The sequence below is a fragment of the Trichoderma citrinoviride genome (genome assembly GCF_003025115.1).
Source record: "Trichoderma citrinoviride strain TUCIM 6016 unplaced genomic scaffold BBK36scaffold_2, whole genome shotgun sequence".
Classification (NCBI taxonomy): Eukaryota; Fungi; Ascomycota; class Sordariomycetes; order Hypocreales; family Hypocreaceae; genus Trichoderma; species Trichoderma citrinoviride.
In genome coordinates this window covers 1,772,059-1,798,281 of record NW_020194710.1, presented here as the reverse complement: position 1 = coordinate 1,798,281, position 26,223 = coordinate 1,772,059, and the positions used below count along the sequence as shown (strand labels likewise).

The following is a 26,223-nucleotide window of genomic DNA, read 5'->3' as shown; positions in this document are numbered from 1 at the left end:
GTGGGCGAGGGGGAAGCCGGGGAGGTGGTGGAGGGCGGCTTTGATGAATGTTGCCTGCGGCTTTGGGGTTAGTATTCATGGTCTTTGTCTGATGGGTTTGTTCATGGGAGTTGATTTGTGTGTGGGAAAGGGGAAAGGGGGGGGGGTGAGGAGGAGGTTTGGTGGAGGATGAGAGGGGAGGGTGAGATGTATAGCGTGAGGAGGCGAGTGGGTAGAGTGAGGAGGCGAGTGGGTATAGAATAAAGTATAGAGTGAATAGTATCAGAGTGAAGAGGATAAGTCAGGGAAAGGACATGGGGAGTGAGACTGGGAGGGGAGAAAAACTCACATTCCAGCACCCAAGGATGATGCGTTCGTCCCAGGGCGTCGCAGACGACACTTCTGTAAGAGCACACGCAATGGCCCGCAGCAAATCATTCGGATTGTCGTCAATCTGAAGCAAACGATCCAGTCAAATCAGCAAACTCTGCTCTCTCTCTCTCTCCCCCCCTCTCTCTCTCTCACACACACACACACATACACACACAAAAAGATGGGATGAATGGAAAGGTTGAGTCTCACCTTAATGTCCAGCAAGACCCAAATCTTGTCCGTCTCCGGCCCAGAGACGAGATACTCGAGCAAGTCGACGAGTCTGGGCAACGCCTCGTGCGGCTCTTTGAGCGTGCGGAGACTGGAGAGATAGGACCAGGTGCAGTCCTTGATGAGCAGGTCGACGCCGAAGCATCTTTTGAGGGAGGGGTCCTATTACCGATCTCATTAGCCACCAAAGTTCATCTCATCTCATCTGATTTCACATGAAATCATTCATCGTCAGCAGGATTAAGAGTTTCAAACTTACATGAGAAAGCACAACGACGCCATCCTTGGAAAGATGCACGTCCGTCTCGATGGCATGCGCACCCACGTCCACCGCCTTGCGGAACGCGGCCATGCTGTTCTCCGGGAGGGCGGCCTTGAAGCCGCGGTGGGCGATGGCCTGCGGGAGGAAGCGCGAGGGGTTGCGGCGGGAGGGCATGGCCGAGGCCCATTTCGCGGCTGTTTCGAGTCAGCTATGCATTGTTCAAGGCTGATGGCGTTGACGATGATGATGATGATGATGATGATGATGATGGGAGATGATAAAGTGATGTAGTAGGTAGATGAGAGTTGCTCGAAATACGTACCCTTTGGGGCGGTAATGTCACGGTGCAGGGGACGCATCAAGGGCTGTCTCTCCGCAGAAGCCGTCATCTTCAAGGGCTTCTAAATTCTATATTTTGCTTCCAACACTCCTCTGCTCTGTTTTTTGATAACAACTGCAGAAAATGAAATGGAATGAAGCAAGAAGATAAAGGAAAACAAAGAACGGGTTTCTGTTTTAGTAATTTGGAGTTGCAGAGAGGAGGAGGAGGGGGGCGACTTTGCCCGGATCGACCGTTGGCAAAGCTGAGAAGATCAAATTGGGGTCGATTTCCGTTCCACGCAAGCCGGTTTTTTCGATTGGGCGGATATAAGTCGCTTGCTCAAGTCCGCTTCTCCGACGGGCTTTTGGTGTTTTGCCTTTCCGTCTTTTGCAATTGAACTTTTATCACAGGAAAAGAAGAGGAAGAGAAAGAGGGGGAAGAAGAAGAGGTTAAGAGGGAAGAGGGGGAGAGTAACTGGTCTCTTTTCAATCTCGCTCTTGTACGTGCTATCACGAAACTACATCCTCCCTCCCTCCATCCACCCAAAGTATCCATATAGTACATGTAGTATCTAAACATAGAGGTGTCAGGTCGGTATCATTGACTCACAACTCAAAAAGTTCCACTAAACAGAGCTGGCTTTCAACCAAATCTCGCATAGCAAGTGGGCAAACGATGAATGAATGAGGCCACGGGAGTCAACCACATGCGCTCTCTTCCGAGGTTGTGTGACCCTCTTTAGTCTAGAATATTCCGGTTTAATGATATATTTCTCGTTGGTTTGAACCCCTGAACAAGGTGTCTCTTTTGTCGCCACCTGCGTTTTATATCTTGTTTTTTTTTTATTGCCCATTGTCTATTTATATATCTAGTACCAAGCTTGGTGTAATTTGTATAGTCAAGTTATTAAGCTGTGTACATGATAAGCACCTTGTCTGTTCGGCTGCGGGAAGTGTAAAGTAGAATCTCACGGGTTGCCTCTAATGGTTCGCGCCAAAACTCCACCCTAGCAACACCTTTGTCCATTCATCCTTAAGTGCCCTGTAATCATACCTTTTCTTGCTATTACAGACCACTTCACTCATTCGCATACAATGCGTACCTGAAGATACATTTCAGCTACTGTAGGCACAGACAGTCATTGCACGCAGCTTAACCCGTACCAAAACCCACCCAAAATCATTCAATACCACACGCCCTGTCTCCTCTACACCTCTACCTACTATCCACCACACCACGCCTTACTGATAAACACACCACCTAACCCACCCCCTTTGGCATCTTTACAATCACCGCAAAAGCTGAAGAGGTCCCTCAACAAGTGCTACGTTACAAGACCAGTACAAACCGATAATAATAAAACAAATTTTCTTCCTTGCCCCCTTCCCTTCCCTCCTTGATCCCCTGTTGCGGCAAAAGCAACAGCATAGCCCGCGAGTCATCGTCCCGATCATGCTCCCTCTTCCCAATCAGGAGACAAAAAAGGGTCAGAAGGGTCCCCATCGCTAAGAGAGATGCGATATCGACCTGTCTTTCCCGGCCAGACAATGTAAAACGTGCTCTTGCTGCAGCGGAAGACGGGCGTCTGTGGCTCCGTCGCCTTCATCCCAAGTCAGCTTGGATATGTACATGTTCCTTTTCTCTTCTTCCGACGCAGCCATAATCATTTGATTTCATGCAGCTTGACGGGTGCCTTGCGGTACTAGTAGTAGTGTCATCGGTAGCTACATGCCGTATCATCGTCGACCAGGTGGGCCAGGGTCCAGGCACTGAGCCTTGTATAGCCTCGATTCAACATGCTGGTTCATGCACAGATAAGATGCCGTCAAGCCATCACGGAGCAGGGGTCATGGATATCAAACAGACTTCTTTTCAAAATCGTCGCGACGGTGATACCTATCCAAACAAGACCACGCGGCGTCAACAGAAAATCATGGAATGCAAATCAACAGACACGCACTCCATTCGTTCGCCCATATCCATCCATATCCTCCCTATCGGGCAGCTATCCGAAAAGCATGTAATCCCTCATATCTTCGTGGCAGCCTTGAAGCCACGACTTTTTTTTGGTCTGCCGACTCATAAGGAAACGATAGAAACAGGAAAAAAGACAAGAAATGTCCACAACAAATCGCTCCAGCATGTGCGCCAACCCAACAGAAGAACTGATTAGAAAAAACGTTACATCGGTAAATTGCAGTTTCAAATAAACCAAGCGCCTCATGTCGCCACCGCACCATAGCGCCGTGAAGGAAAAGAGTGAAATTCAAATGATGCGCCATTGGCTCACAAGGATAGTCCGTGTAGCCCGTCTGTTGAAAACCCGTCGCCGTTGTGATAGTTGACTTCCTGCAGCTGCTTTCCGTAGTCAACGCTTCCCAGGTGCAGCCCCAGCTCTGAAGGCGATACTTCCTCCCCCGAGCTGAGGCTCTCATCGCTCATGCTCAGCACGCTCTGCGGCGGCGCCGGGTTGCTTCCAAACTCGCCAATGTTGAAGTTGCTCAGGTCGAATGCGTCGGGCGACCAGTCGCTGCCCGTCGAGTGTCCCGCCATGGCAGCCTCGATGCTGGCCCCTCCGTAGATCACGTCATATACGTTGTTCATTCCGCTGTCCATGGACCCAACCAGTGCCTCCCAGTCCGAGTTGGACATGTTGGGCGTTTTGGCGGCTTGCTGCCCATGGTTCATGTAGCCCTGGCCGTCGTTCTGCATCCCCATGTGCTGCTGTCCCTGCATGTTGCCCGAGGGGGATGTGGCGTGCTTGTTCGTGAAGGGAGCGTCGTTGAGCGACAGGTAGTCAAGGTTCTGCCTCGGCTGGGCGCTGGGAGAAACCCTAGGCATCCGCGACGCCGACTGCTGGCGCTCTTGCCGGTGCCCGTCAAACGACTGGCGCGACGACGCCTGCTGCTGCTGGCCATCTCCGTTGGGACCCTGAAGAACCGCCACGTTGCCCATCCACCGCTTGTCCTGGTGACGGGTCAAGTCGGTCTCGCTCGCCGACGACGGGAACTGCACAGCCATCGGCGGCGAGCTTTGCTTGGGGAAGCTCGTCGGAGGCGATGCGCGACGGGGACCCGACGTCACTGACGACTTGCGGACGTGCTTGTTCATCAGCGCCGGCGCCGACGGGTCGGTGACGGTGATGAGCACGCTGGCGGCTCGTTCCAGGTCCACGAATCCCGGCGACTGGTTCTTGCGGAGCGTCTGGAGGACGTCGTTGACCAGGCGCTCGTCCTCGCGCAACATCTTGCTGTCGCGCTTCAGGTCAATGGCCTGGTACAGAAGCGTAAGAGCGCACACGGCCAGCAGATCGCACTTGTTCATGCAAAAGGAAAACGACAGGCTTCGTTCTTCCAGAAGCTGTGCGATCTGGATAATGTGTTTGCTGGACTCGCTGATGGAAATGAGCGCTGGCGCCGCCTTGGGCCCGAGGTTCGACCCAACGGCCGGGCGGTAGATGAGGGTGCGGATGTAGTAGTAAGTGAGTGACTGCCGTTTGTTAGTGCCTTAGTTCAGAGTAATTGATACTGGCCATGTCATGCGTTCACTTACCAAAAGAGGCGATCGGCTGCCAGTGACATCTGTCGATGGCTTGCCCTGGGCAAAGTTGAGCCTCAGGTGAGCTGGCAGATCTTGGTACCAGCCATCCAGTTCGGCCTCAAAGGCGCCCATCTGCTGCAGTGAGAGCTCGTAGCTGGCACACGCAGGGTAGTTCTTATCCAAGACGCGGGCAAGAATGCGGGTTGCCCTGAACAAGGCCAGGGCGCTGGAGATGCGCGTGAATTCTCCCGGCAGCGTGGGCAAGAATCCCTTCTCCGTCACGTATTCATCATCGGTGTCAGATGGGTATTCCGCTTGCACATCCTCCTCCTTGAGGAGTTTGGGAAGGCCGGTGATGGCAGCCGTCATGGTATCCAGGGCGTACAGTGTCCAAAAGACCTTTTTCCTTGTCTCAAGCGTCAATGCGCCAAAGGAGAAGCGCTTTTGGCTCTGGTGCAGACCTAATCGGTGAGAAAGGCCCACGGCTACGCACTTATAGTGCTGGAGGCGACGATAGTCGGCTCGGACCGTGCAGTACAGCAGGGCCAGCACGAGGCACTGCAATGTGCTCATGGTGTTCTCAAGCATCAGAGACTCGAGCGCTCTCGTCCATTGGTACTCGCAGGCAGCAACTTGCGGGATGTCTGGAGACTCCGATGAGAGGCCGGCGAGGGAGAAGACGAGGTAGAGCTGTGCGAGCTTGTAATTGCACTTGACCCTCTCCGGGTCATTGACAAACTCTTCATAGATGCGGAGAAAGGTGGGTTTGTGAAGGACAGGGAAGAGGGGCGCCCATTCCTGGAAGAAGACGTTGACACATCTGTCCGAGAAGATGCGAGGGGGGACTCTGGAGATCTGATCCGGCAGCTTGGCTACCAGTGGAGCGCAGCCTTGGATGTGCAGAAAGGCGTCTGGGGTAAAGTCACTGCATGGCTTGCCGCTATCTTGCATCTTACGCTTGAGGGAGGCTATACAGAAGATACGTCAGAACTGAAGCAATGGGCTTTGGGGAGCAAAAAAGGCTGCGCGTGCGCATCGTACGCTGTGTGCCTGGTGGGAACTGCGAAGAGCACGCCATGTGAGGCGCAGTATAAAGGGTATACAAAGGGTATGAACATACCAATAAAGGCGCGCCCGCTTGACGAACCCATAAAGTACGACTCTGAGTTCTCAACGCCCAGCAGCAGTTGTGTAGCTTGCACTCGGAATGTGTCCTCCTTCATTGTGGGCGAGTCTCTGGGGCCATCCGGTGACACGGGTGTGGCCATGGATGTGACTGAGGGCCTTCGTCGTGGCCCGCCGTGGCTGTTTGAGTGCATCGTCGAGAGCATCTCGATTTTCTCGTCCTTCTCATCCAGCAGGTCCTTGAGCTCGCGGACCTCGCTCTCCAGCGCGCGCACCCGCTCCTCCAGCGACTCTGTGTATCCGCGCGGGAACGCACGTCGGCTCAGCTTGTCGCTGGTGCGGCACTCGAAGCCGACCGAGGCACATTGTGAACATGTCGGCCGGACGCCGTCGCAGCGGATCTTCTTGCTGCGGCAGCGGTCACAGGCCTGGGCGATGCGGCTCTGGGCGCTGTTGCCCACCTTGATGACTTTCATAGGCAGGATGCCCGGCATGGTGGCGGCGGCGATCCGAGCGTCGCTTGAAGAATGCTAATACGACTACTGGGAGACGAGGTGAAGAGATCGAGCGTGGTCGTTGGTCAAGGCTCTGCGGGAGCAATCAACGCTTGGGGACTGGGGCTTCCTTCGCCCACCAGCCGTTGGTTGGCGCAACAGGGCGGATGGCAAATGCGCGGTAGCGGTTGGCTGGAGTTGCTTGTGGCTCGAGTCGGGTCGCCCTTCGACAAGCACGGCGATGTCGTGATATTCGGTCCTGGGGAGTGGGATGCTCGGGTCATGCGAGGTTGAAGATGTTTGGTTCTCCTGGTCGGCGGTCGAGAAGATGCGGATCGTCAGCGAAAGAATATTGTGGGGGGTGAGAGATGAGATGGAAAGGAAAGGGAAGGGAAGCGAGGAGAGCAGAGAATGGCGAAGTGGAGCCTAAAAAGGACAAAGGAGCAGAGCATGAATCAAATCCCGGGGAAGGGGATTGGCCGGTTTGATGACGGGCAATGCGCTGGAGCTGGGCTTTGTAGGGCCCTAGAGCGCTGCAACTGCTCTGGCCCGGACGCTAAGGGTGCTGCTAACCAGCGCCTGGGCAGCCTGTATTTTAGGCACGCACAGAGGGTTGCAACCATCAATTGAAGTCCATGCTGCCTCGCGATTCCCAGACCGCGAACATGGTCCTCATCATGATCTGCCTCGCTTCGTATCTCGTTTAAACCGCAGAAGTAGCATCGCATTGCATGGCATCGCATCGCGACCACCGAAGTTCTCTTACTCCTTGCATACAGGCATAGGTAGGTAGGTACAGCCTAGCATAAGTGCTACTCCGTAGGTAGGTACCTCCAAGCACAACCAAACCTGAAGCCACGCCAGCCCGCGCAGTTGCTGATTGCAAGCCGCACGCCCCTAAGAGGCACATCGTCGCCGTGACTGGACAGCAGCCGGGCTGCCGTGCTCCACAGCTCTGCAACTCGCTGTTGGGTCTACTTGTACGAGTACTGTCTCCTCGGGTGGTGGCTCCTTTGACGTTGTTCTCTCTCTCTCTCTCTTCAACGTGTGTCGTCTTTCTTCATCTTCGTCGCTCGGCTAGTGGCCCCCTGTTGTAGGCCACGAGATGCGAGGGTCGCCCCCCACTCCGGCTCTTCCTCTTTAGCCATTGGCGATTGATGGGATCAAGGGCTTGTACTAACGATCCAGCTGCTTTTCTAGCCTGCCAAGTTGTTTGCCATCCATCGGTACCGAGCGAGAACGACGTTGGTAATACTAACGGCAGATTGTCATCCTCATCATCATATTCTGTCTCAAGCAAAACAGACGCTGAGACACAGCAGCCTGTCTCGCGCTGAAGAACGAAACGGAAACCCTTACCCAGCATCGCGACATTTTAGCCCCGACCGCCGCAACTCGCATGCCCATCCGGAACCCACATGGGCTGGCCATTCAGTCCGATATACGGCGACGTGGAGGGTCTCTGACGCGGGATTCAGGTCGAGCGCAAAAGTCAGGAAAATGCAACCCATTGTCCCCAACAGCACAGCCGCGTTCCCATCACACTCTTCCGCCTGCTCTCCTTCTTCCGCCTTCGAATACCCGTCAATTTCACTGCACAAACCCGGTCTCTTTTGTCACCAAGCCGTCCAACGCAGGAACTCGTAGAATTCGCTCTAGAACACGCCTCCTAGTCCTTGTCAACAGCTAGCGCCGAGACAAACGTCGACTGTGGCCTGATTTACCCCAGATTTCCCGCGGTTTGCCCCCCTCTGAGGCGCACATGGTGCGGGGTGGAAAAAAGCCGGGGGAGAGCAGCTCGTTCGCGCTTCTTCTTCTCATACCGTGTGAACCATGTCATTCGTACGAGGACGGCGGATACTTGATGACGACGGCCGTGGTGGACGGGAAATGTGAGCGGAAATCCCATGACTGGTGGCGTTCGTATGTACTGTGTTTACGCAGACCGAAGGACAAGGACACGGAGTACTTACAGACAGGTACCGATGCTTTTGTCTGTTTCGCCTCCCACTCATCTCGATAACGTGACCTGCACAGCCGTTGCCAAACAACGTGATGCTTCCATTGCCAGCCTACCTGTACGCGAATAGACGGCACTGCCGGAATCGAACAAGTCTGCTTGGTTTTCTCGTGTCTTACTGCAGTCATTCGGCGTGCAATAAACTCCCCGACCAGCGAGCGAGCATGTAAAAACGTGGGATTTAGCGGAACAGACCGGCACATCCGGACCCTTGCCTGAATGCCGTCAGCTTCCTTCGCTGCACCAACTCCGGGGACCACGCGACATCGCAGCGACACTGCTAATAGTTAAAGGGAATAGGCCCAGAACCATGTTCGCAGATTATGCGTGTGTGCTGCTTCGTACTTCGTAAAGGTATGCGATTCCCATCCGGGCATGCAGCTCCATCTGGTAGTTGGAACCTTGTAGGTGTCTTCGCTCAAGGTACGAAGCATTCAAAGTGCTCTGATTCAGTTCGACTTCACACCCAATTCGTTCATCCCTCCCAAGCGTTTCACTGTGTCCAAGGCCATCGTGAGATCGGCAACTATCGTAGGAAGATGCCTTGTCGGCACATCTATTATCCTTGATGGCCATATCTAGCGCTTGACATCCCCGTATTTTGCGCCAAAGTTTGGGGTAGTGGCATCTCCATGCCAAGGTTGTTTGCTAACGCTTCCAATCTTGGACATGGGGTGCATCGAAGGGGAAAGCTTGAAGCTTATTATCATCCCAGCGTTCTGGTCATGCCATACGAGTCCAAGCACGACGGGACATCACGGGATGACTTGGATCCAAGATGCAAAGATCTCGACCATGATGCCTTAGTTCCCGAGTCCGTCCAACAGCTTCATGATCAAGAGTTGAAGCGGTGTCCAAAGGCTCCAAGCCACTGGCAATCGCTTGGAACAGAAAACGCATTCATCGCATGTTCAGCCCGCGTTTTAGAACCTCTTCAATCGATAGCTCAGGGCTAGTCCATTCGCTCCCACCCTCCTCTGCACCGTAGTTCGTTCGAGCGGGTTCACGATAGTGGTAGACAGATTCAACACGAAAGCCTCAAAAGCCACAAGAAGTACAGGCAGTATCTAATACCCGGTCCAGGAGATACAAGATGCTTCACCATCCCTTCATCGGGTCAAGCCGGCGCAGACCCCATGAATCAGGAAGCCGTCGATCCCCCCGCTACCGTACCAGCAAGACTCGATACAGACAGGGCAAATCAGCGCTTCCCCGGCTGTTCATCCCACGCACGCGTGACTATTCCGACCGCCTAGCTGAACTCGTCGTCGTCATTGGACGCCGGGCCAGGCGCTTGCTCGTTTTGGGCATCTTCCATCGACCCGAGATATGTCACTACGTCTGCATCCAGAAGCAGCCTCGCCTTCTGTGGAATATTACGTGGTTGCATTAGCACTCTTTTTCTTCAGACGGCTTTTCTGTTTTGAGACCTGGGGACACGGCCTGGCTTGGACATGGTCGTCGGCCGCCATCTGTCTGGATGAGACCCCTCGGACCGTCGAAATAGCGACATGTAGTGTCACGGCGAAGGGAAGGGTTTGTGTGTTCGTCTCACAGAAGACACGAGCTGAAAAAAAGAAAGAGAAAGGCGTCCGTACCTCGTTTTCTAGCGCGTGTGCCACGCCCTGCAGGACCTGGGTTTCGAGATCTCGCAAGGTCTCAGCCGCTAGCCTGCACTCCGCACGAGGCTCGTTTGCTGCCGCGTGAGATTGCTCCCTTGCCCCGTATGAGGGACCGGAGGAGATTCTGTCCAGCTGCATCGCAACCCGCTCCTCCAGCACGGCAACTGCTCGAAGCTTAAACACCTGGTGGAGAGGGTGGTTCTGCACGAGTGTCTCGAACTCGCCCGTCCTCTCTGTGACGTCCTCATCTTGCCAGAATAGCTTCAACTGGCGGCCCCCTGTTGTGTCTTGTAGTACCCGGAACGCAAGGCCATCTTCCTCGTTCAGGATCAGCAGATACAGAAACGGGCTGGACCAATGGACATTGTTGTCGGTTATAGATAGTCGTACAGTGGGAGGTCCTTTGTAAATGTGAAATTTGGCCCTTCCTAGAGGGTCGTCAGGCAATGCATCCAGGTGTAATGTTAGCTCTTTGACAGGTGAGTCTGTATCGATGAAGCCGTAGCTGAACAGCATCTCAGCTGCCGACTTGGCTTCTCCATATGAGATGGTAATCTCTCCATCTGCGTGTATCTTTGATCCTGGTCTCGGAAGCAATACCACATCACCGTCAGAACTTTCATCGTAGTATGCCGAATGGCTCTGCGAGTGATTCGCCATGTCCAGTCCGGGAACCATGGCATGGCCGGATCGGGGAAGCTCCAGGCATCGCGAGCGATACCAGGCGTCCGCGAGGGTCCAGTCCTCCAACGTTGCAGATTCGTTGAGAAGGGCGTTCCAGAATGGTAGGGCTGAAGCCTGTTCGCACAGCTCATCGAATTCGCTTGAGAGCGTAGATAGCTTGGCACTCACGGCGGCCTGTATAGGGAGTGTGAGCGTTGACCAGGACTGTATGGCACCATCTCCTGCGTTGCGACCCGCCTTTAGGTTGACAAACGCAGGAAGAATCCCGATAGGTTGATATATGAGAGGTTGGGGGATTTGAGTTTACCTCGAGAGAAGTCCCCTTGAGTAGTTCTCTCTCGTCATTCGTCCACATGGTGGGAACGGGGATGGGTCGTGGCAGGAACTTGATGTACTCGGTCCATGGCGTCGAGGTAAACGCCCTCGTGCCTGATGATGTTGCTTTTGATTGAACAAGACGAGTCAACAGATATAGCATGATGTCGTCCCTGGTGCTCTCTCCAGATGTTAGCGACTGTCGTCCTAAGGACTCCGCCACCGGGCATGCAACTGAACATGGCGGTACCTACCCGATGTCCAGCCACGTCCAGCAGCTGCTTGAAGTTCTGATCGACCTTGGCATACTCCTCTACCGCCTCAGCAGACAGAACAAGATCCCGGGGTATTCGGAGGATTGGTGCTGCGCCGGAAGCCTCACGGCCCTCGTTCGTGATATCATTCTTGGTGACGAGGCCGAACCCTTTGCCTTCAATGTTTCGTATCTCTGCGTTTGCAAAGTCGACGTTATTCAGCAAAGCCCAGGCTGGGAAAGCCTCGATCGGTAATTGGGCCATGTCACAGTCTAATAAGATATCTGCTTGATCTGACGAGTCCGCTATTGGCGAGTTTGGTTGCATGAGAATGAAGCATCAACATAAAGTTCGCCCTGGTAGGCATGTGCTTCACATGGAATTTGAAAGTACAATGAGGTAAAAGGCTAGGAGGGGCTTGTAGAGGTAGCAGAAGACTACATCGGTCTTGGCGTGAAGTCCTGTCAAAGTCAGGTACTCCTCCTTAGCTGGTACAGAATCTCCAACGGCTGCGTTTAGCCGCTACTTGTATCGTCACATCACAAGCGTCAACCCACTTGCGCCAACTTTTGCATACCTTATCGCCGGTCCGTTTTTTTTTTCTGAATCTTTCTACGATATCTCAGCTGGTGTCTCTCCTGCGAGCTTCTACAAACCCGTCCATATTCGACATTGATAGGCTCATCTCTGTAAGCTTCATACCTTCAGAGCCTCAACAACATCATCAAACCGGTTCATATTCGCTCTCCCTTCCACTCGAGATTCCGCGCACCCCGCCATGCCTCGCGATCCCCTCATTGGGCTTGTAGGCAAGCCTTCGGCCGGCAAGAGCAGCATGCTCAACAGCTTAACGGATGCTTCCTCCAAAGTTGGTCAGTACTGCCCTCTCCTTTGCCGCCAGCTTGGGAACACCAGAAAGACACAGAGGCGACAGCAAGAGACAGGCCATGGCTCGTCTGACTGAAGCAACTCGTGTGCTGTTGCTAACATCAATTTCCAATAGGCAACTTCCCGTGAATAATCGCCCGCCTACCCCATCCCGCTCGAAGAAAAGCTCGCCAAGCTGACTTGGACATTTCTCGTCTCGTTCTCATGCGACAGATTTACCACCATTGATCCTCAGCGAGCGATAGGATACCTTCAGATCGACTGCGCCTGTGCGCGCTTCGGGCTCTCAGATAAATGCAAGCCCAACTACGGCTCCTGCGTCGACGGTCGACGGTCGGTCCCGATTGAGCTTCTCGATGTTGCGGGGTTAGTGCCTGGTGCCCATCAGGGCCGCGGTCTGGGAAACAAGTTCTTGGACGACCTGCGACATGCCGATGCGCTCATTCACGTCGTCGATGCCTCCGGGACGGTCGATGCCGAAGGCAAGGAGACGAGAGGCTACGATCCTTCGGTCGATATCGCCTGGCTGCGCAGCGAGATTGTGGCGTGGATCTTGGGCAATCTGATGCAGAAATGGGGAGGCATCAAGCGGCGGCATATCGCGGTCAAGGCCACAGCCGTCGAGACATTACAGAACCAGTTTTCCGGTTACGGATCCACGCCGGTAACAGTGCAGCGGACGCTGGACCGGTCAGGCGTCAAGGAGCCGCTGGAGGAGTGGTCTGACGAGACGATCGAGCACATTGTCAACTGCTTCATCGACGAAAAGTTCCCGACGGTAATAGCGCTGAACAAGATCGATCACCCTGACGCGGACAAGAACATCGCCAAGATCGCCAAGATGCAGGACCCCAACACTGTCGTTCTCTGCTCGGCCATTTCAGAAATCTTCCTGAGGAAGATGGCGAAGCAAGGATACATCAAGTATGTGGAGGGAAGCGAGTTTGTCGACACGAGAGAGGACCTCATTGAGCAAGGCGACCCCACAGGCGGCGGCCTCAAAGAGCTCGACGAAAAGAACCGGAATCGAATAGAGAATCTCAAGGACATGGTATTGTACCGCTTCGGATCTACAGGAGTCGTGCAAGTGCTGTCCAAGGCAGCTGAGCTGCTCGGCTTGGTCCCCGTTTTCCCCGTCCGAAACACGACAACGTTCAGCTCAGGAGCGTCAGAATCCAAATTTGTCTTTAGAGACTGTGTGCTGGTAAGGAAGGGCCTGACGGTGGGCGATGTTGCTCGCAAAGTAATGGGCGACGCGCCGATTGCATTTGTGGAAGGTGTTGGAAATATGAGGGTATCTGAAGATGACCCTGTCGCGGTAGGGAAGAATGATGTGAGTCGTAGACCATGTATAGCAGCTTTGGGGTGAATATATGCTAACTGTGTTCTAGATTCTATCATTCAAGGTGGGACGGACATGATCAAAGCAATGAAGGTTTGGGAAAGATGATTGCTTTCGAGCATGCGCGGAATAGAGGAAGCCATAATACATCCATCTCTACCTACCTACCTACCTATATCCAGATGACACCTTGTTCCATATAGCATTATGTGTCATGATTGAGCATGTTGGAATAGCTTATTGAACCCTGGTCATCATTCAAAGCTTGGTTGGATTGTCGCCCTCTATCGCTTGGGAAGAGAACTGAAATGCCGCGGCATATCAGATTGCCAAGGTATTGGGAGCTGAAAGAACCCACTAACACCAACCTGCAGCTGTCACGAGATGATCACAGCCGCAACTTCGCTCCTACAACCTGCCACTCACGCCAGGAGCAAACGTGCTCTGCCATGCAATGCCGATGGCAAGCTTGATAGAGCGCTTCTGCCGTCCAACGTCCACAAGTGATCTCTGTCATCGACTCAGCCGGGCAGGACAGCCATCGAACCACAATGGCGCTGGGAGGCAGCCAACTGCCCGCTCCACGAAAGAGCTGGAGGCATTGCAAGCCTTACAGCGGTCCATGATCGACGAGTTTGCCCAGAACCCGAGCGAAGCATATGCCATCGAGATAACGCCGCTGGCGTCCTTGGTCGATGTGGATGACTACGTGCGCCTGTTCGACAGATTCCACAATGTCATCGCCGCCGCCGCAGTGGACGGCAAGATCGTCGACACAGAGCTTCTGCGCGCATTCGAGGCCTTCCTGCACTGCCGTCAGACGGGCCTAGCTGGCAAAAAGCTCAATCTCGGAAGCGCCATGCTGTCTATCCAAAAGGCGCTGGACAGTGCCGTCGACGCAGCCCACAACCAGACAAAGTACAACTCGATTCGCGCGCTTTCCGCCGTCTTAGACGCGATGAACGAGGTCAAGGCGGAGGGCATCGCTGATATAAAAGTGCAGAGCTTGCTCAAACGGCTGGAGAAGCTGAGAGATTATAAGGAGCTGCGTCTCGCCGAAGCCGCGAGTTACTCGTACCAGGCGCTGCTCGCCATCCCGACGGACGTGAGCCCTTGGAAGAAGATTGGGAGCAGCGCCGTGAAGACTCTCATGGGCGGCGCCAAGGTCGCTGGCTCTGTCTGGTCTCTCGATCCATCGAAACTTGTCGAGGGGCTGGTCGACTTGACGGAGGCGCCCGAGCTGATCAGCTCCATCGTCGAGGTCATCAAGTCATGCGGCGACTTGGTAGGGAGTGCGGCCAACACGGACAAGGCATTCAAGACGCTCAAGAAGCCCAAGGACTGGTACATTGCGTTGCGGGCGACTGATGGCCTGGTTTGGGCGAATGCTCCGAAGCATCTGGAGGCTTTGCTTCAACATCCTGATCTACCATGTCGGGAGGTTAAGGACTTCCTCTGTGGTCTCTGTGCACAGCTTGAGATGGCGAGGGACTTGAACCATGAGCGACTATGTGACGTGTTGGAGGCTTTCATAACCGCACAAGCCAGTCGGACCAAATCCTGCCGTGTCCTAGAATGGGCTCGGCTTGTTACCAGATCGCCGCAGCTTGACTCGCCGAACCTGACAAGGTACCGTCGCCGCAAAGTCTACCACGCAAACGTTGAACGCGCGAGGGTTGTGCTTCAGCAGCCTCGAAGACAGTTGCTGGATAGTGCATGGCGAAACTGTCACAAAGTCCGCGAGTTTTACGCAGACCAGATGCTTCGAGATCATTATACAGATGAGGATCTCAAGCTGCTTAGGATCGAGCGACTGGACGGTAGCAGACTATCCATGAATGAGTGCTATATCAATCTAGCTGTTGTTCGAAGTGCCGGGGACGATACTCTGAGTAAGGATTCCGGCACCCCCTCACCGTCGCCCTTCTCTATCCTGCGCCGTCTGGATATCTGGGAACCGCCAAGGTCGCAACGTGTCGATTTGGAAGCACTATTCGACAGAAGAAATGGTGCATCGGTCGGCGCGGCGATAGATGGCTCTTCCGAGGATATTCCCATGCGAATCCTCATCCGTGGCCAAGCCGGCGTGGGCAAGACGACGCTCTGCAAGAAGCTGGTACACGACTTTCTCTACAAGGGCATGTGGGCTGAGATCATCGATCGCGTCGTCTGGATCCCGCTACGCCAGATCAAAAGCAGCCTCGAAATGGGACAAAGTATCGCAAATATTCTGAGCGGGCCACTGCCTGATATCGAAAAGGCCGGGGAGGGCACGCTCGGCGAGGCCTTGGAAAGATCGTTCAAGGACAACCCCAGCAGGACGCTCTTTATCCTTGATGGCTTTGACGAGGTGTATCGAGAGTTGTACACTCCAGGTTATGAGCTGCTTCTCAAGCTGATCAATGTGCCTCGGGTCATTATAACCGCCCGCCCACGAGGTGTCAATCGCGAACTCTTCCAGAACATTCACCTGGAGCTCGAAACAACTGGCTTTTACCCAACTCAGGTGAAGGAATACATTGAGAAGCATGCTGGAGATAAAGCAGTAGAGATTCATTCGTTCATCGAGGGCCACCCTGTGGTAACCGGCTTAGCTCGCATTCCGATTCAGCTTGATGCCATCTGCTACAGCATGATGGCTGGGATGCTGAATGGCGACAGTCCTCCGGAGACCATGACGGAGCTGTACCACTCCATAGAGACGTCGCTCTGGAATAAGGATGTCGAGATGCTGGAGAAGCGTCGCGAAGGCAGTGGTGAACCAGTCTTGAAACATGAAGCCCAGGCTTCTTATCCGGACGACGTCAGACGTCTGTGTCAGGCCGAGATCAACGCCCTCCAGGCTCTTTCGTTCACCGGGCTCGTTAACGACACAATTGAATTCGACCCGGTGTTTCTCAAAAGCTTCCATGACGTGCAGACTATCATCACGAGCAATCTCCCTGCATCCAAAGCACAGCCATGGTTTACGGACTTGGACAAGCTCTCTTTCCTGAGAACGTCAGATGGGCCGCTCACACCAACCACCCGGAGCTATCACTTTCTGCATTTGACATTCCAGGAGCTGTTTGCTGCGCAATTCTTTGCCCAGCATTGGATGTCGAAGAAGGATCTCATAGTCTTTGACTGTGCTGGAAAGGACCCAACCCCCACCGAGCCGGAAGTCTTTCTACTGAGAGAGAAGTATAACCCAAGCTATGATGTCTTCTGGCGCTTTGTCTCCGGCATCATACAGCTCCAACGGGACGAGAGAGCTTTGTGCCGCTTCTTCCAGGTAATGGAGAAGGGGCCGAAGGATCTGGTTGGCCCCGCGCATCTACGCTTAACGATGCATTGCTTGGCGGAGGTGAATAGCAGCGCATATGAGCCGGCCTCCTTTGCGGGCATTCGCCAATCTGTGCAAGCCAAGATGATGGGCTGGCTCTTCCTCGAGTCTGACATCTCGACGAAAGCGGTGCAGCGTCTAGTCGGAGAACCGGAGTTTCCAGAAGAGCTGCTGAGAGAGGCGGCTGGCATGCTGGGCTCTGACAAGAACAGCCTGCGAGCGTCCTTTATCTACGGGCTCTCAGCTCGCCCGAAAGTGACGCCGAGTCTGGTGGACTATGTGGTTGAGTGGTCTCGGGAGTTTCTTGATGACTACAACGACGAGTACGACGAGGAGGGCTTCTACCTATGTTCCGCAACGGCGAGCCTCCTTTGGCACGCACCGAGGTCAACTCCGTCTACACTTGCTCTTTTTTCGAAGCTGCTCGACCATCCGGACAGGCACATATATCAACATGCGGCAGTCACTCTGTGGAAGGTCGCAGAGAACCGGACCGAGACAGAATACAGCCCGTTGATTGTGGAGGGGTTGATCGAATGCCTCAACGTTCGTAACGGTGACACCAGGGTGAGCGTTTTGTCGCTGTTGAGAAGCATGTTGGATTTGCCGGAAGCAGCATTCGAGCGTTTACAGGAGGTGGCACGTCAGCGTCCGCTGTGGCTGAGACCCTACGAAGACGTGGATACGGGACCGCTTTATGAGGAGCCAGAGAAGATGAGGAAGGCCCTTGTCGTGTTGGCAGAGAGTGCAAAGGTCGAATCCAACGATTCAAGCGTCTCAGGCGGTTTCGAGGGGGAAGTGACGCAAGCACCCCTGGGCGACAGGGAAGAGATCGTCTCGGACACTCTTCGACGCTGGAAGGACAAAATGTACAATTCAAACTATGTGGTGAAGTTGGAAAGCATCCAAGACGTGGTGATGCAGCATCTCAGTCGTTCGGAATACAAAGACGATGGGTTCGCCACAATGACTCTCGAAAACTTCATGGTCGATGCCTTGTTCGATATGCTCGGCACCAAGAAGAATGGCCTTACCGATTCACAACTAGAAGGGCTTGCAGGGTTCCTGGCCAGCGGTGGGATGTACTACGACATCTTTGACATTCTCTTCGCCCACTTAAGCAACCAAAAAGACGCATTAGCAGGGTTGGCGGCAAAGCTTCAGCGTCGACGCTTTGATGCGCCGATAGTCCCACCGGAGGCCATATTCAACAGCGTGGCCGCGTTGGTGGGCGGCTCAGGGCCGCTTCACAGAGCAGTTGCCGCGATCATCATAAACCAGCATCCTCGTCTGCCCCCCTGCGTCTCGGAGATGCTGCTTGACAATCTCGAGATTTGGGAGGGCAGTGTGAGAGAGTGTGCCCTTTTATTCCTCGCGACGGAGTGGGAGCATGCAAAGCTAATGGACATGTTGCTGGCCAGGTTCAACGTCCCCAGCGAAGACGGACGCGCCGGGCCCTTTCCTCCGGAGCTGTGTCTGCTGATTCAAGATGTCGCGTTTCAGGCATTGACTTCGCCCAAGGCACAAGCTACGGATATCAAGCGTTGGGCTGTAGATGCCGTGCTCAACCATCCCGGCTCCGGAATTATGGGGCTGGTGGTGCGCCTGAAAGAGCAGCACTTGTCTGCCGTCTACCAGTTGTGGATGGAGGAAGCTCTAGAGAGATTGCTGAGCTGGCATGTTGAGGGCGATCGACTTTGCATTAGGACGTCGTTGGGTGTTGTTGTTGTCACGGAGAGCTTTGAGAGTGAGGAGGTGGTGTTGGAGTTTGTGAGGAGGTTGGGGAGGATCCAGGCTATGATGAAGCTTCCGTGTTGAAATAAACAGAAATGCAAGGACAATTGGATTTGTCCGAGTCTTCAGCCCGTTCTTACCATGTCGGCTACTTTACTAGACTTCGTTCGAAAGGAGTTGATGATGAAAATCCGCTCCTTTGTTACGAACAAGCTTCTTGCATTGTACATGTACAGAAGAAGAAGCTTGGGAAGCTTGAGCTGCATAGACTTTTGCCGTTCCATGCCTCGTTCCAGTCATCCCACAGATCTTCTCGCAGCAGGTGGAAGTGGACGGGGGACTTTTCAGCCAAAGGGACGACCCGATATCCGGAACCGGGCCCGGAAAGGTGGAGCCCCGGACCTTGGGTCTATCGCAAAGTTCTCTTGACCAACTCCACTTCGAGATAAGACACCATCATGTATGAAAATACCGCATCTCTCTAGCATCAAAAGACATCTGGTTCCGTGGTCTAGTTGGTTATGACATTTCGTTAACACGTTTAACGCCACCGAAAAGGTCCCCGGTTCGAGCCCGGGCGGAATCACCACTTTCTTTTTTTGCTCCCCCTCCCCCTTGAACTAAGAGCACTTCGTACAGCAAAGCAGAACGAAGAAGCCATCGTAGTAGGTATGCCCTCGATTTCTTCGGTATGGTTGCTGAAAGACATACCTATCCATGCCCGCTGGGGCATGTTTCTTGTATATACTACAATCATATCAACTTTTAATTACCTGTACGGGCGTCTAACATATTCTCGTAAATCGTGCCAACAAAAAAAGTTATCCCCAGCATCCCAATTTTGCACGCTTCTATCCTTCTCCTCCCCGTTTCCCTCCTCGTTAGTAGTATACAAGACACCAGTTCTATCAAAGTCTATGCTGAACCTGTTCACCAAATTCCAAGAAGAGCTTCCCGAAATAAAAAGAGACACCCATCTACTGCTCCTGTCTCAGCGGCCCGCCGCCAAACTCCACGCTCCGCAGCCCCAGGATCCTCTTGAACCTCAGCCACAGCTCAAACGCCTCCAGCTTGAGCTCAACCCTCACAAAGCCCAGCCAGGCAGCAAAAACCCGCACCGCGTTCGGCGGCCACAGCATCGACCCGTTGTGGAGAATCTCCTCGAGCTGCTCGTGGAAGACGGTCCGGGTGCAGTACCGCGCCAGAATCATAAAGGTGCGTATGGGACCCTGGCTAGTGTGAAGATTCTCGTCCAGGCTGCGCGTCAGGTCGTTGGTCTTGAGGATGAGGAGAATGATGCGAGGGACTCGGCCGAGCATCTGCACAAGGTCGACAATGAGGCCTTCTTGCAGGGCACCGCTCATGTTCTTCTCTTCATCTGCCGTGCGTGTCTTCAGAATGGACCCTTCCTTGCTGACGATGCTGAAGTCGCGGCCAGTAATGGCAGAAGCGAAGAGCGGGAAATCCTCCTCGCTGATGCCGGCGACCTCGTGGGCGTACTTCTTCATTCTGTCCATGTCTCCGTCAATCACAGCGAGCCACATCTTGGCGTATGAGCGCCTCAGGGGCAGCGGAATGTCGCGATACAGGCCGTGGTCGTAGAGGATGATGTCAAAGTTGGGTCCGCGGCCGAGACCGCGTCGGGTGTCGTTCTTGCGAATGGCGAGGTTGCCGCCGTGAGGGTCGCAGTGCAGAGGAGCGCCATCGCCAAAGATCATCTCGTTGAAGATGCGCGCCAGCGTTGCCGACACCTCATCGCGGTCGATGCCGTTCTTGTCCAGGTACTCGAGATCATCCGGTCGGCGACCGGACTCGCAGGCCATGACGAGAATGCGCTTCTTCGCCCACATGACCTCGGGGATGACGAGAGGCAGCGCAGGGATCTTGGCGAAATGCGCCTTCATGCGACGTGCGTTTTCCGCCTCCTCTCGGAAGTCGAGCTCCTTAGGCAGAGAGTAGTCCATTTCCGACGAAAGCCATTCGAGATCGTACTCGGGGAAGAATCGCTTGAGCGTCGAGAAGGTGTACCGGGTGAGAGCGAGATCGAGAGGCGCCCAGCCTTCCAGCTCGGGGTGCTGGACCTTGACGGCCACCTTGCGCCCAGTGTCCTTGATGGTTGCCAGATGCACCTGCGCAAGAGAGGCGGCGCCAATTGGTTCCTCGGAGAACTCAGAGAAGTAGTCCCATAGATCCTCGTTGGTATCCCTCCGGAACATATCCTGAATGGAAGCAAAGGAGGACACGGGGCACTTGTCCTGCAGTGGTATAAACGTCGTCGTCCACTCGGGAGGTAGGAGGTAGTTCATAGCACTCTGTCACCGCCGTGTCAGTCGCTTCTCGGCCAATTGCATCACTCGGTTGCCTTGTCGTCTTACCAGGTGCTGTCCGAGCTTGATGAAGATGCCGCCATTCTTCTCCAAGACCTTGAGGGTTCGCTCGGCGCATCGCTTGTGGCAAGCCTTGAGCAGCTCGGCCTGCTTTTCCGGCTCCTCAATCGAAGACTTTGTGTTGAGCGTCGTCCGGTAGCTGTTCAGCTCGCGTCAGCCCGCTGTCTCGTATTCCCAACACTCACGCGCGCACTCACTCGTTGATACAGACAGCCAGCGCCACAACCACCCTCCCCGTCCTCTCCGCAGCCTCGTAGCTGTTCTTGATCTCGTCGGTAAACGCCAGCGCCGCCGTCCCAGCCGCCGCCCCGGTCGACGCAAAGAGAATCAGCCGGGCATTCGGCCCAGACTTTGCGCCGTCGCCCGCCTTGCCCCTGCCCTGCGACCATGTCCGTCCGGAGGCGAACCGTCGCGCGATAAACGGTCGAGCCGACGGCTTATTCGTACTCCGAAGCAAATGGCCGCGGCAGGTCGAGCACGTCCATGATGATGTTCGGTCACCTATGCGAGCCGTCGCAAAGGTCGATCTAGAAAAGACGTTCATTGGTGGTGCCGAGGGGCTTTGTCTAAGGATGTGTCGACATGGAATGTTTTTTCAATGGCTGCGGTTCGGCATTCTATGTAGGTGATGTGTAGGTATATCGTGGCAAATGGTACCGGATGATAAGGTAAGGAAACGGTATAACGCAGAGCGCCTGCCTTTCGCTTCCACTGAAAAACAAAGGAAAGAAGAAATGAAATAAATCGATGAAACTATGAATTAGAAGCAATTCAGGTGCTTTCTGGCAAGTATCATGGCGCAATACCGCGAAAAACACCAAGGCGGATCAGACAAAGGCGAAAAAGGAGACGGACTCTATTTTTGTTGGGACGCCGTTTTGCGCAGTGGATAATTTTGGCGGCCTTCGAACGACATCATCGCCAGATATTTCCTGCTCCGGCTCCTGATTCGCCCGCGATAGTCCGCCCTGGTTCTTCGGTGCTGATCTTTCGACATGTGCAGCGGAGGCACGTGATTGCGCGACTGATGGTACCGCGTCGGCTGTTTCGTGTAAAGCTGAGTTGAACTTGCCGCTGGACGGGGAAGAGAGACGAGACAAAGACAAGCTCATTAGTATTGCATATATCGTCATCTTCTTCTTTCATACATCGGAGAGGAGAAGAAGATATTTTCGACTGCCGCCCTTGAATATTACACTCCTACTCTTCTTCTTTTTGTAAATATTTCATGCAAACTCCTCCGGAAACAACCGCTCCAGACACAAACAAGATGCTGTCCTTGACGCCAAAGCCCGTCTTTTCCTGGGACAACCGGCCCGCCGTCTCGTCCCCGCTCTCCTCGTCTCCAGTGCGCGCCTCGTCGCCTCTCTCTGCCGCCGACGAGCAGCAGGCGCAAGCGCAGAGCCATCCTCACCCTCGCCAGATCCAGTCGTCGCCCATCAGGCCCGTCAGCTTCAAGTACCAGGCGCGTCCCGCGCGGCCGAACCCCGTCATCAAGAGGCGCGAGGAGGCCCAGGAGCAGAGGCGGCGCAACTTTCTGCAGAGCGTCCGCCAAAAGGCCGAGGACAAGTCTTGGCAGAGGAGAGACATTGAGGGCCAAGTAAGCAAACTTGCGAATGAATGAACTACCAGACGGGGCTGTTGCTGACAATGGCGATTTTTTAGTTTCTCAAGACAAACTGGCTTGCTAACGTCGGCCGTCTGTCCCACGATGCCCCCTCGCTGTCGGAGGCGGATATCGAGGATGCCATGACCTTTTCGCAGGAGTCTGCGCAGCTGCCGACGGACGACGACATGATCCCGGAGGAGCTCGTTGAGGAGGAGCACATGCTTACGTCTTACGAAGAGGAAGTATTGGCTCAGCGAGGCCATGCGCTGCCCACTCTGGTCGAGGAGAGCGATGAGTACGATGACATTTTTGCCGAGCTCATCTCACAAGAGCAACAGCTTCCACAGCAGCATCGCTCGTCGCAACCTTCAAGTCAGATGGATATCGATTAGTTGGGTTAGCGTCGGTATTATGTGGTCACGTTGAATTTGGCAAGACATTCTCAGCTTGGCGATATGGAGTTTGGTATTTGCTTTCAGGGCTCTCGGAAGGGTTTTCACTGGCGTTTTTGGGCTTTGGTATACGGCGGAATGTGCTTGCATTGAGAGTGCGCACTGTGGGTATATATGAGTGTGCGTGTATATATGGCTATTATATGATGATGAGTTATTGCGGGGTGCACTGGTCTTCCGCCGAGTTGAACGCTTCCTGAGCAGAGGCCATGTCCCCGACCAGATCTGACGGCGGCGAGCCTGCCGCTTGCATCTACGAACTGTCAGTCGTCGTACATATACAAACAAGAGCCGGGGGTTGATTAGGTACTCACCTTCTGCATCCTGTCCACGATATACTCCCTATCGGCCGCGTTAGAGTCCGAGTAGGTGGGCTCGTTGAACTTGGCCACAATCTCCTCCACAATCGTCTTTTGCTCCATGTATCTCTTCAGGTCGTCGGCGGGAACCGAGTCTTTGTTCTTGGCGATCCAGGCGGGGAACTTGTCGTGAAGCTCCTTCATCGGCTCGTACAGGATCTCCTTGTTTGTGAGCTGCTCCATCATGCCCATGAGCATCTTGGAGAAGTCCTCTTCGCTGCCGCCGGCAAAGTCGCCAGACGTCAGCTGCTTGAGCATCTCGGAGAGGAAGTCGTCGTCGCCTCCCGCCGCCGCCGCCGCGGTAGCCTGTTCGCCAGAAGTCTGCATGCGCTCCATGGTACGGCGAATGGTGTCTTGAAACGCCGCGCCGCCAGCGCCCTCACGAGCGGGCTGGGGGGTTGCCGTTGAAGCCGCGGCGGGAGCGGCCGCGGGAGCAGCTGCGGCGGCGCTCGGGTTGGCACTTGGGGCGGGCGTGCTCTTCTCTTTGCTGCTGGTGGGTTGCTGCTCCTGCTGCTGTTGCTCTTCTTCTTCCATCGCGGCGCCCATCTCCGCGCCCATCTGCTTAAACATTTCTTCAAACTGAGCTTGCAGCTCGGGCTGTCGCAAGGGGTTCGGTGTCAGCTTCGGTGTCGTTGCGGGCACATGGCATAAGCCAACATACAGATTGCTCCAAGTTAGCCAGCAGACCGGCTATGCCTGCTTGCATTCTCTTTGTAACCTCCTCTTCTGACATGTTGTCGTAGTCGAGCTCCGTGGCTTCAGCCCCCTCCTTCAACGTGTTGTCGTTGATCATCTCCTGTCGGACGGCCTTGAAGCCGTCCAGTAACTCTGAACATGCTGCCGTCAGAATCAAGTTGCACAGCCAATTGGCAAGATCCGGGAAGTATGAGCAGCAAGCATACCGTCGAGATCATCCAGGTCGTCCTCATCTGGATCGGGAACATCGTCAACATCGTCGGTTACCGTGGCCGCAGGGTGTGCCGCCGCAGTTGCTGCCGGTGCCGGCGCCGGTGCTGGCTGAGCCTCCCCTTGCGTTGCCCCAGACTCTTCCCTCTTCGTCGGGTCTGCCGCCTCGGACGGAGAGCTCATTGTGTCTCGCGGTCACGATCGAAGTGTCGTCGACGCAACAAGCCACATGCGCAAGATTCGGTATTGCGGACGTCTAGTCTAAGTTGCGGCGCTAATGGAGGGGGAGGAGACGAGCAAAGCTGTAGCTTCCGAGGGTGAAATTGCAATGAGGAATATCGGTAGAGAGAAAGCACTCGGGTATAACAGCAGCACCGACAGTATCCAAGACAGAGGCGGCGTGGCCGTGGCCAGATGTGAAGTAGAGGTGCAGCGAAGGCCCTCTGGTGCTTGTGCTTCAACGTTGTTTGGTCCAAGTTCCAAGCTCGGCCCGTGGGTTGGTGACATGCAGCGTCACATAGAACGAACCGAGGGAACAGCTCGCTGCCCCGCGATTCCGCACAGCCCCCTACGCTCGTGCTCGTCCAGCGGCCGACTTTAGGGGGTCTGTTCGCTGTAGGCCTCGCTCTCCAGGCCTATGCAGCCCTGTAACCTGGCCCCTGCACCGCTGAACCGTTGCGCGCTGCCCCGCCGCCGCAGGCCGTCAAGTGACGTGGAGGCTCTCTTCGCTTCGATTGACTGCAAGGGACCGACGGGACTCAAGAGATCTCTGCCCTCCGAGGGAATCGCACTAGGCAGATCGCGGCGCTATCCGCAGCCTTGCTCTGTATCCCGGGGTCCTTTTTCTGAACGTGGATTTTTAATCCGACTGTTTGCTTCTTCTATCTTCCGTCATTCTGATTCACGCCTGGGCGCATTTTGTCCCTCTTCTTTATTCCATCACGAGATACACAACGAAGCCAAGCCGTTCTTTTCGTCCGTACGAATTCCATCATCGCCTGCAGCAGGCACTTTTCGACTTCACCAGCGGTCGAGGCAGCGCATCTACACTCCCGTCTCGCGACCCGTCGTCAGTCTTGAAATCAAGCACTTCATCATGGCTCTTTGCCAAAACAGATTGCAAGAGGAGCGGTATGCGATGCAGAGACTTCACAGCGCCTCATGGGGGCCAAGATGCTGACGGATATCCAACTACTAGGAAGCAATGGCGACGCGACCACCCGTTCGGCTTCTTCGCCAAACCGTCCCGGACAAAGGAGGGCGCGCTCGATCTGAAGAACTGGGAATGTGGCATTCCGGGCAAGGAGAAGACCATCTGGGAGGGAGGGCTGTTCAAGCTCAACATTGCGTTCCCCGACGGTGAGTGCCCCCGTGCTCGATAAGGTCTCGGTTGGGCAGAAACTGACCTCAGTCCCGTTTGTCTAGAGTACCCAACGAAGCCACCGAAATGTGAGTACAGGCCATCTTTTCCAGGTTGCTTGACAGTTGTCGACCTGTATCTAACCGCGCTGGCAGGCAAATTTGTCCCCCCGCTGTTTCATCCCAACGTCTACCCCTCGGGCACCGTTTGCCTGTCGATTCTCAACGAGGAAGAGGCCTGGAAGCCAGCCATCACGGTCAAGCAGATTCTTCTGGGCATTCAGGACCTCCTCAACGATCCCAACCCCGAGTCGCCCGCCCAAGCCGACGCTTACAACTTATTCAAGAGAGACAAGGCCGAGTACGAGAAGCGTATCCGGCGCGTGGTTCGCGAGAATCCGGCTCCGTGAAGATGGGGAGAAGTTATTTTTCTTTGCACTTTAGACGAGGAGGACATTGTTATTGAGAAGATTGGTCATGGCGTTGGATGGGGCAATACCAGGACAAAATGGTTTTCGATTTTCTTTCTTGTGTTTTCTTCCTTCAATCGACAGATCTACAAAAGATTGGTATCGGTGGCTATAGCCGGCTTGTGAAGTTGAACTGCCAGATGGAGACGGGCTCAGACACGGGGTAGCATCG

General features: G+C 54.6%; 9 protein-coding genes and 1 non-coding gene across 10 annotated transcripts; 5 read left to right on the top strand and 5 right to left on the bottom strand.

Moving 5' to 3' along the window:
* Window positions 1–280: 280 nt before the first annotated feature.
* On the bottom strand, window positions 281–1,233 carry BBK36DRAFT_1156352 (PLC-like phosphodiesterase; the record flags this gene model as incomplete). Its single annotated transcript, XM_024893918.1, has 4 exons — window positions 281–433; window positions 562–744; window positions 842–1,038; window positions 1,167–1,233. 4 exons carry the CDS (start codon window positions 1,231–1,233, stop codon window positions 281–283), a joined length of 600 nt encoding a protein of 199 aa, XP_024753115.1.
* Window positions 1,234–3,230: 1,997 nt separating this feature from the next.
* BBK36DRAFT_1134330 (N-terminal binuclear Zn cluster-containing/DNA binding domain-containing protein) lies at window positions 3,231–6,494 on the bottom strand. Its single transcript, XM_024892268.1, is given in 4 exon segments — window positions 3,231–3,331; window positions 3,342–4,655; window positions 4,719–5,674; window positions 5,827–6,494. The coding sequence occupies 3 exon segments, from the start codon at window positions 6,323–6,325 to the stop codon at window positions 3,453–3,455; spliced, it is 2,658 nt and encodes an 885-aa protein (XP_024753114.1). The 5' UTR covers window positions 6,326–6,494; the 3' UTR covers window positions 3,231–3,331; window positions 3,342–3,452.
* Window positions 6,495–9,597: 3,103 nt separating this feature from the next.
* BBK36DRAFT_1156350 (SET domain-containing protein) lies at window positions 9,598–11,484 on the bottom strand (the record flags this gene model as incomplete). The annotated part of the gene is made up of 4 exons (XM_024893917.1): window positions 9,598–9,711; window positions 9,944–10,825; window positions 10,959–11,147; window positions 11,221–11,484. 4 exons carry the CDS (start codon window positions 11,482–11,484, stop codon window positions 9,598–9,600), a joined length of 1,449 nt encoding a protein of 482 aa, XP_024753113.1.
* A 514-nt stretch (window positions 11,485–11,998) lies between these two features.
* BBK36DRAFT_1166024 (P-loop containing nucleoside triphosphate hydrolase protein) lies at window positions 11,999–13,529 on the top strand (the record flags this gene model as incomplete). Its single annotated transcript, XM_024894851.1, has 3 exons — window positions 11,999–12,096; window positions 12,322–13,441; window positions 13,500–13,529. The coding sequence occupies 3 exons, from the start codon at window positions 11,999–12,001 to the stop codon at window positions 13,527–13,529; spliced, it is 1,248 nt and encodes a 415-aa protein (XP_024753112.1).
* A 1,680-nt stretch (window positions 13,530–15,209) lies between these two features.
* Window positions 15,210–16,568, top strand: BBK36DRAFT_1097782 (hypothetical protein; the record flags this gene model as incomplete). The annotated part of the gene is made up of 1 exon (XM_024889111.1): window positions 15,210–16,568. A coding segment is annotated over one exon (1,359 nt), but the record flags the coding sequence as incomplete, so codon positions are not given.
* A 2,441-nt stretch (window positions 16,569–19,009) lies between these two features.
* BBK36DRAFT_t33 lies at window positions 19,010–19,095 on the top strand. Its single transcript has one exon. It is a non-coding gene; the product is annotated as a tRNA-Val (tRNA).
* Window positions 19,096–19,486: 391 nt separating this feature from the next.
* Window positions 19,487–21,440, bottom strand: BBK36DRAFT_1111227 (ABC1-domain-containing protein; the record flags this gene model as incomplete). Its single annotated transcript, XM_024889682.1, has 3 exons — window positions 19,487–20,821; window positions 20,885–21,035; window positions 21,094–21,440. 3 exons carry the CDS (start codon window positions 21,438–21,440, stop codon window positions 19,487–19,489), a joined length of 1,833 nt encoding a protein of 610 aa, XP_024753110.1.
* Window positions 21,441–21,976: 536 nt separating this feature from the next.
* BBK36DRAFT_167897 (hypothetical protein) lies at window positions 21,977–23,187 on the top strand. Its single transcript, XM_024897792.1, is given in 8 exon segments — window positions 21,977–21,993; window positions 22,017–22,032; window positions 22,103–22,112; window positions 22,145–22,286; window positions 22,299–22,496; window positions 22,562–22,901; window positions 22,952–23,013; window positions 23,034–23,187. The coding sequence occupies 3 exon segments, from the start codon at window positions 22,167–22,169 to the stop codon at window positions 22,895–22,897; spliced, it is 654 nt and encodes a 217-aa protein (XP_024753109.1). The 5' UTR covers window positions 21,977–21,993; window positions 22,017–22,032; window positions 22,103–22,112; window positions 22,145–22,166; the 3' UTR covers window positions 22,898–22,901; window positions 22,952–23,013; window positions 23,034–23,187.
* BBK36DRAFT_151240 (Pex19-domain-containing protein) lies at window positions 23,112–24,405 on the bottom strand (the record flags this gene model as incomplete). The annotated part of the gene is made up of 5 exons (XM_024897589.1): window positions 23,112–23,210; window positions 23,272–23,806; window positions 23,885–23,913; window positions 23,978–24,144; window positions 24,219–24,405. The coding sequence occupies 5 exons, from the start codon at window positions 24,403–24,405 to the stop codon at window positions 23,112–23,114; spliced, it is 1,017 nt and encodes a 338-aa protein (XP_024753108.1).
* Window positions 24,406–25,318: 913 nt separating this feature from the next.
* Window positions 25,319–25,991, top strand: BBK36DRAFT_1188479 (ubiquitin-conjugating enzyme; the record flags this gene model as incomplete). Its single annotated transcript, XM_024896579.1, has 4 exons — window positions 25,319–25,353; window positions 25,421–25,581; window positions 25,648–25,671; window positions 25,738–25,991. The coding sequence occupies 4 exons, from the start codon at window positions 25,319–25,321 to the stop codon at window positions 25,989–25,991; spliced, it is 474 nt and encodes a 157-aa protein (XP_024753107.1).
* Between the last annotated feature and the right edge of the window lie 232 nt (window positions 25,992–26,223).